At 38.7% G+C, this 8,779-nt stretch overlaps 3 protein-coding genes across 3 annotated transcripts; all 3 read left to right on the top strand.

Annotated features, from left to right (window-relative positions):
- The first annotated feature begins 338 nt into the window (after positions 1-338).
- On the top strand, positions 339-935 carry LOC128127942 (receptor like protein 22-like). Its single transcript, XM_052766693.1, has one exon. It carries the CDS (start codon positions 339-341, stop codon positions 933-935), a length of 597 nt encoding a protein of 198 aa, XP_052622653.1.
- A 2,032-nt stretch (positions 936-2,967) lies between these two features.
- LOC128127941 (receptor like protein 22-like) lies at positions 2,968-3,775 on the top strand. Its single transcript, XM_052766692.1, has 2 exons — positions 2,968-3,511; positions 3,630-3,775. The coding sequence occupies exons 1-2, from the start codon at positions 2,968-2,970 to the stop codon at positions 3,773-3,775; spliced, it is 690 nt and encodes a 229-aa protein (XP_052622652.1).
- Positions 3,776-5,596: 1,821 nt separating this feature from the next.
- On the top strand, positions 5,597-6,404 carry LOC128127940 (receptor like protein 22-like). The gene is made up of 2 exons (XM_052766691.1): positions 5,597-6,140; positions 6,259-6,404. Exons 1-2 carry the CDS (start codon positions 5,597-5,599, stop codon positions 6,402-6,404), a joined length of 690 nt encoding a protein of 229 aa, XP_052622651.1.
- The last annotated feature ends 2,375 nt before the right edge of the window (positions 6,405-8,779 follow it).

Raw genomic sequence — 8,779 nt, 5'->3', positions numbered from 1 at the left:
CCAGAAATAGGTTAACAGGGAAAATTCCCAAGTGTCTCCAGAATCTACAAGAGTTAGGTGCCATGATCTTTAGCTCAAATTTACTTTCAGGTGTCATTCCAAGCTATATAGCACTTAGTCATTCATCATTGCATTGGTTAAAACTGGATGACAACAACTTTACTGGTGAACTTCCTTGAGGATTGGGGAATTTACGAGATTTAAGAGTCCTAGATGTGGGTGATAATCAATTATTTGGAAAGATACCCCACTGGATTGGAGAAAACTTGACAAGTTTGATTGTTGTAAGATTACACAAGAATAACTTTAAGGGGGAAATTTCTGAATCTTTATGCAAAATGTCAAATCTTCAAATTTTGGATGTTGCATACAACAACCTAACTGGTATCATCCCTCATTGCCTAAAAGAGTTGAATGCAATGGTTATTGGTGCAGAAAAGTGGTATGACAGTTATGGCTGGGGTGATTCTAATGAGAATGTGATTCAGGTCATGAAAGGTGTTGATCTTGTATATACTAGAATTTTGGATATAGTTTATAACATGGACCTTTCAAGCAATAAACTTATAGGAGAAATACCTGTGGAACTAATTGCACTTTCTATGTTGGTGGGTCTCAATTTGTCTAATAATCATCTCAGTGGGAATATTCCAGACACCATTGGAAACTTGACGACATTATTTTCTCTTGATTTCTCAAACAATGAGTTGACCGGGATGATCCCTTCAAGCATGGCAGCTTTGATGTTTTTGAGCCATCTAAATCTGTCACACAACAACTTGTCGGGACGAATTCCAACAGGTCATCAGTTGCAGATCCTTATTGGTGATCCATCAATATATACTGGGAACAGAGATCTCTCTGGACCTCCATTGCCAAACAGTTTGCTCATATCATCAAGACCTAACAACATCAGCTCTCAAGAAGAAACTTAAAGTAGTTGGCGAGTCAATCAAGGTATGGTGGTTTTACCTGGACATCATGAGTGGATTTGCAACAGGTTTTTGGGGTGTAGTTAGAGTTCTGTTGTTCAAGAAGCAGTGGAGACGCAAGCTTTTCATGTTTTTTGAGAAAATCATGGACAAGATATATGTTGCAGTCATTGTACGAGTTGCCAAGATCAAGAGAAGAAGTGAAGATGTTTAGACGCTCTGGAATGCAAGTAATTCTAGGATATATGTTATCAATGAACTTTTTGTTTTAGTGCTACTATTTGGATCTATGCTTGTAATGTGGATGTTATTTGTGGATGCATTAACATAGACCCACTATCTGACACACACTTCTTCTCTCTAACTTTTTCTCTCTTCTCTTCTAGCCTCACACTCCTACATGCACTCCTCTATTTATATGAGACATAGGCCACCAGCAGCACAGCAGTGTGTAGCTGCACACGCGTGTGCGGCCGTACATAGGGTGTGCGACCCCACACACATGTGTAGCCATACACAGCCACAAAATTACATATTATATTATAGAAAAATATATTTTCCTAGAAAAGCAAAGTATAAACCATATTTTTGACCCAACAATCTCCCCTTTGGTTTATAGTTTTCTTTTCTAATTGACCCAACAAACTCCCCCTACAAAGTAGTTGGCTTTTCTTGTTAATCTTTGTTAGGAGCTTCGCTTCAGCATTAATCTTCAAATTTCTTCGCAGCATCAAGATGAACATATGAATCTTCAATAAATGACTTCATCTTGAGCACTTGGGATTTCTGTAGAATTTGACATTGAACGTACGTTGGGTGAGGAGGCTTCTTGAAAAGATTCTTGAAAAAAAAAAGTACGTATCTGACACACAACCCACTATTTATACATATCACAAGCAGCACACGAGTGTGCAGCCACACACACTATTCTAACATAACCAAACCATACACACTGTTACAAACTCCTAAATATACTGATGCCTAGCTCAAACCACAATTTATGTACTAACAGTCTCCTCCTTGGTTTGAGACTAGCATGGTATTCTCTTCAATCTTTTGGCTTCTCAGGTGGCATTTCAAACAGTCGCAGATCAGATCTTCCCATTGAGCCTAACCACATTCTTTGATTTATGATAGTAGCAACCATCACAGTGTATTCTTTGGCCGTAGCTTCCATAACATCTTTCCTGCATATTATCTGGTGACGAGCCAGAGTTCGTATGTCCCTTTCTCGAAACCGAAGAAGGTCTTTTGCATTGATCAGCCTCAAGACATGTTCTCGATCTTTGATTTTTATAGCTGCAGTTGCAATTTCATAATCGAATGCCCAAAATTCCATATTATCCAGATATCCCTCATGGAAGTGCTGAGGGAGATCACCGCCAAGTATCGGGAGAGGGCATTGTTGGTGCCCCAGTACGCGGGTGATGAGGATATGAGGAGGACCCGCTACCATGACATGCTCCGAGTTAATATTCGGGAGCATGTTAGTTTTTCAGCTTGCCCTACCTTGGACTCTATGATTGCCTGGGCGAGGGAGAGGGAGATAGATCTCTCTCACAACAAACTCAGCGGACCATTGACAAACCTTCCAAAAATAGAAATAGGACAGACATTGATACTGGCAAATAACATTTTCAACGAGTCAATTCCAAAGTCCTTGTGCAGATGGACATATTTGGAATATCTTGATCTTTCCAGAAATAGGTTAACAGGGAAAATTCCCAAATGTCTCCAGAATCTACAAGAGTTAGGTGCCATGATCTTTAGCTCAAATTTACTTTCAGGTGTCATTCCAAGCTATATAGCACTTAGTCATTCATCATTGCATTGGTTAAAACTGGATGACAACAACTTTATTGGTGAACTTCCTTGAGGATTGGGGAATTTACGAGATTTAAGAGTCCTAGATGTGGGTGATAATCAATTATTTGGAAAGATACCCCACTGGATTGGAGAAAACTTGACAAGTTTGATTGTTGTAAGATTACACAAGAATAACTTTAAGGGGGAAATTTCTGAATCTTTATGCAAAATGTCAAATCTTCAAATTTTGGATGTTGCATACAACAACCTAACCGGTATCATCCCTCATTGCCTAAAAGAGTTGAATGCAATGGTTATTGGTGTAGAAAAGTGGTATGACAGTTATGGCTGGGGTGATTCTAATGAGAATGTGATTCAGGTCATGAAAGGTGTTGATCTTGTATATACTAGAATTTTGGATATAGTTTATAACATGGACCTTTCAAGCAATAAACTTATAGGAGAAATACCTGTGGAACTAATTGCACTTTCTATGTTGGTGGGTCTCAATTTGTCTAATAATCATCTCAGTGGGAATATTCCAGACACCATTGGAAACTTGACGACATTATTTTCTCTTGATTTCTCAAACAATGAGTTGACCGGGATGATCCCTTCAAGCATGGCAGCTTTGATGTTTTTGAGCCATCTAAATCTGTCACACAACAACTTGTCGGGACGAATTCCAACAGGTCATCAGTTGCAGATCCTTATTGGTGATCCATCAATATATACTGGGAACAGAGATCTCTGTGGACCTCCATTGCCAAACAGTTTGCTCATATCATCAAGACCTAACAACATCAGCTCTCAAGAAGAAACTTAAAGCAGTTGGCGAGTCAATCAAGGTATGGTGGTTTTACCTGGACATCATGAGTGGATTTGCAACAGGTTTTTGGGGTGTAGTTGGAGTTCTGTTGTTCAAGAAGCAGTGGAGACGCAAGCTTTTCATGTTTTTTGAGAAAATCATGGACAAGATATATGTTGCAGTCATTGTACGAGTTGCCAAGATCAAGAGAAGAAGTGAAGATGTTTAGACGCTCTGGAATGCAAGTAATTCTAGGATATATGTTATCAATGAACTTTTTGTTTTAGTGCTACTATTTGGATCTATGCTTGTAATGTGGATGTTATTTGTGGATGCATTAACATAGACCCACTATCTGACACACACTTCTTCTCTCTAACTTTTTCTCTCTTCTCTTCTAGCCTCACACTCCTACATGCACTCCTCTATTTATATGAGACATAGGCCACCAGCAGCACAGCAGTGTACAGCTGCACACGCGTGTGCGGCCGTACATAGGGTGTGCGACCGCACACACATGTGCAGCCATACACAGCCACAAAATTACATATTATATTATAGAAAAATATATTTTCCTAGAAAAGCAAAGTATAAACCATATTTTTGACCCAACAATCTCCCCTTTGGTTTATAGTTTTCTTTTCTAATTGACCCAACAAACTCCCCCTACAAAGTAGTTGGCTTTTCTTGTTAATCTTTGTTAGGAGCTTCGCTTCAGCATTAATCTTCAAATTTCTTCGCATCATCAAGATGAACATATGAATCTTCAATAAATGACTTCATCTTGAGCACTTGGGATTTCTGTAGAATTTGACATTGAACGTACGTTGGGTGAGGAGGCTTCTTGAAAAGATTCTTGAAAAAAAAAAGTACGTATCTGACACACAACCGACTCTTTATACATATCACAAGCAGCACACGAGTGTGCAGCCACACACACTATTCTAACATAACCAAACCATACACACTGTTACAAACTCCTAAATATACTGATGCCTAGCTCAAACCACAATTTATGTTCTAACAGTCTCCCCCTTGGTTTGAGACTAGCATGGTATTCTCTTCAATCTTTTGGCTTCTCATGTGGCATTTCAAACAGTCGCAGATCAGATCTTCCCATTGAGCCTAACCACATTCTTTGATTTATGATAGTAGCAACCATCACAGTGTATTCTTTGGCCGTAGCTTCCATAACATCTTTCCTGCATATTATCTGGTGACGAGCCAGAGTTCGTATGTCCCTTTCTCGAAACCGAAGAAGGTCTTTTGCATTGATCAGCCTCAAGACATGTTCTCGATCTTTGATTTTTATAGCTGCAGTTGCAATTTCATAATCGAATGCCCAAAATTCCATATTATCCAGATATCCCTCATGGAAGTGCTGAGGGAGATCACCGCCAAGTATCGGGAGAGGGCATTGTTGGTGCCCCAGTACGCGGGTGATGAGGATATGAGGAGGACCCGCTACCATGACATGCTCCGAGTTAATATTCGGGAGCATGTTAGTTTTTCAGCTTGCCCTACCTTGGACTCTATGATTGCCTGGGCGAGGGAGAGGGAGATAGATCTCTCTCACAACAAACTCAGCGGACCATTGACAAACCTTCCAAAAATAGAAATAGGACAGACATTGATACTGGCAAATAACATTTTCAACGAGTCAATTCCAAAGTCCTTGTGCAGATGGACATATTTGGAATATCTTGATCTTTCCAGAAATAGGTTAACAGGGAAAATTCCCAAATGTCTCCAGAATCTACAAGAGTTAGGTGCCATGATCTTTAGCTCAAATTTACTTTCAGGTGTCATTCCAAGCTATATAGCACTTAGTCATTCATCATTGCATTGGTTAAAACTGGATGACAACAACTTTATTGGTGAACTTCCTTGAGGATTGGGGAATTTACGAGATTTAAGAGTCCTAGATGTGGGTGATAATCAATTATTTGGAAAGATACCCCACTGGATTGGAGAAAACTTGACAAGTTTGATTGTTGTAAGATTACACAAGAATAACTTTAAGGGGGAAATTTCTGAATCTTTATGCAAAATGTCAAATCTTCAAATTTTGGATGTTGCATACAACAACCTAACCGGTATCATCCCTCATTGCCTAAAAGAGTTGAATGCAATGGTTATTGGTGTAGAAAAGTGGTATGACAGTTATGGCTGGGGTGATTCTAATGAGAATGTGATTCAGGTCATGAAAGGTGTTGATCTTGTATATACTAGAATTTTGGATATAGTTTATAACATGGACCTTTCAAGCAATAAACTTATAGGAGAAATACCTGTGGAACTAATTGCACTTTCTATGTTGGTGGGTCTCAATTTGTCTAATAATCATCTCAGTGGGAATATTCCAGACACCATTGGAAACTTGACGACATTATTTTCTCTTGATTTCTCAAACAATGAGTTGACCGGGATGATCCCTTCAAGCATGGCAGCTTTGATGTTTTTGAGCCATCTAAATCTGTCACACAACAACTTGTCGGGACGAATTCCAACAGGTCATCAGTTGCAGATCCTTATTGGTGATCCATCAATATATACTGGGAACAGAGATCTCTGTGGACCTCCATTGCCAAACAGTTTGCTCATATCATCAAGACCTAACAACATCAGCTCTCAAGAAGAAACTTAAAGCAGTTGGCGAGTCAATCAAGGTATGGTGGTTTTACCTGGACATCATGAGTGGATTTGCAACAGGTTTTTGGGGTGTAGTTGGAGTTCTGTTGTTCAAGAAGCAGTGGAGACGCAAGCTTTTCATGTTTTTTGAGAAAATCATGGACAAGATATATGTTGCAGTCATTGTACGAGTTGCCAAGATCAAGAGAAGAAGTGAAGATGTTTAGACGCTCTGGAATGCAAGTAATTCTAGGATATATGTTATCAATGAACTTTTTGTTTTAGTGCTACTATTTGGATCTATGCTTGTAATGTGGATGTTATTTGTGGATGCATTAACATAGACCCACTATCTGACACACACTTCTTCTCTCTAACTTTTTCTCTCTTCTCTTCTAGCCTCACACTCCTACATGCACTCCTCTATTTATATGAGACATAGGCCACCAGCAGCACAGCAGTGTATAGCTGCACACGCGTGTGCGGCCGTACATAGGGTGTGCGACCGCACACACATATGCAGCCATACACAGCCACAAAATTACATATTATATTATAGAAAAATATATTTTCCTAGAAAAGCAAAGTATAAACCATATTTTTGACCCAACAATCTCCCCTTTGGTTTATAGTTTTCTTTTCTAATTGACCCAACAAACTCCCCTTACAAAGTAGCTGGCTTTTCTTGTTAATCTTTGTTGGGAGCTTCGCTTCAGCATTAATCTTCAAATTTCTTCGCAGCATCAAGATGAACATATGAATCTTCAATAAATGACTTCATCTTGAGCACTTGGGATTTCTGTAGAATTTGACATTGAACGTACGTTGGGTGAGGAGGCTTCTTGAAAAGATTCTTGAAAAAAAAAGTACGTATCTGACACACAACCCACTATTTATACATATCACTAGCAGCACACGAGTGTGCAGCCACACACACTATTCTAACATAACCAAACCATACACACTGTTACAAACTCCTAAATATACTGATGCCTAGCTCAAACCACAATTTATGTTCTAACTGTCTCCCCCTTGGTTTGAGACTAGCATGGTATTCTCTTCAATCTTTTGGCTTCTCAGGTGGCATTTCAAACAGTCGCAGATCAGATCTTCCCATTGAGCCTAACCACATTCTTTGATTTATGATAGTAGCAACCATCACAGTGTATTCTTTGGCCGTAGCTTCCATAACATCTTTCCTGCATATTATCTGGTGACGAGCCAGAGTTCGTATGTCCCTTTCTCGAAACCGAAGAAGGTCTTTTGCATTGATCAGCCTCAAGACATGTTCTCGATCTTTGATTTTTGTAGCTGCAGTTGCAATTTCATAATCGAATGCCCAAAATTCCATATTATCCAGATATCCCTCATGGAAGTGCTGAGGGATAGGAATTTCCTCTTGAGTGTTCAATTTTAATTGTACTGGAATATGTTTCCCGTTTCCAGATATGCCCCAGTAATCAAGGACTTCCAGAGCACTCCTTACATCGGATGAGTAGACCATCGTTAATAGAGAAGATAGATTTAGAGTTTTGTTATTTAGAGGGTTATAGCAGAAGAAGAATGCATATGCTGTGTACCAGGTCGGATTGTTAGTCACACAGAGGAGATAGCATATGGCTAACAGATAAGAGAAATTTTATAGAATATATATAATATGCAGAGAAATAGAGTTGCATATGTTACAGTCCAGGTCGGATCTCTTCCAATCACTCAGAGGAGGTAACATATGACTGACAGAAAGAAAGAAAGAAGATGATTTTCTACAGACCTAATTTATCGGAATTTACCAGTTGCCCCATCAAGACAAGAATTAAGGACAGAATCCGCACATGGAGGAAAAGTTAAACCACGATTCCAGATACAGGTTCATTAATGTGACGAGTAGATTCCCGTATATATCTCCCTGCTCAACCTATCCCAGCGTCGTATTATCAGGCTAAACAGATCTAACTAGGTCAAGATTTGTCAAGTCATTTGATTCCTTAAGTTCAATTCTGCCTAGTCATGTCCATTTAAAATTTTTGTGCCTACCGACGCATCAAACCAGAGCATAGACCCTTCAACTTTGGGTACGTTACGCAGACTCAGGTTGCCTGTTATCACATTATCATATCACTTCCCTGCTCATATCATAAAACACAGATGTATATATCTTTTTATGTTTTTGAGTTTTCTAATTTTTTATGTTTTTGGATTTTCTAATTTTTATGTTTTTGAATTTTCTAATTTTTTATATTTTTGGATTTTCTAATTTTTTATGTTTTTGGATTTTCTAATTTTTCTCCCCCTAAATTTGTGCATAAAAGGAAAAGAAAAAAAAATGCGCAAATTTATCCTAATCTAATCTAAGCATAGAAAATTTTAATCCTCAAAACGAATCATTTTAAGAAAATTAACCAGCACATCGAATCGAGCTTTGTTAAACGGCTTGGTGAACAAGTCTGCTACATTATTATCAGAGCGGACCTGTTCAAGCTTAATGAGCGAACACTCATAACATTCTCGGATAAAATGAATTTTTATGTTGATGTGCTTGGTTTTTGAGTGCTGGACAGGGTTTTTGGCAATTTGAATTGCAGCCTCATTGTCACAAAAAAGA

Source organism: Lactuca sativa, chromosome 8, assembly GCF_002870075.4.
Source record: "Lactuca sativa cultivar Salinas chromosome 8, Lsat_Salinas_v11, whole genome shotgun sequence".
Taxonomy (NCBI): Eukaryota; Viridiplantae; Streptophyta; class Magnoliopsida; order Asterales; family Asteraceae; genus Lactuca; species Lactuca sativa.
Note: the sequence above shows the minus strand (reverse complement) of the source record. Positions and strands in the feature narration are given on the sequence as shown.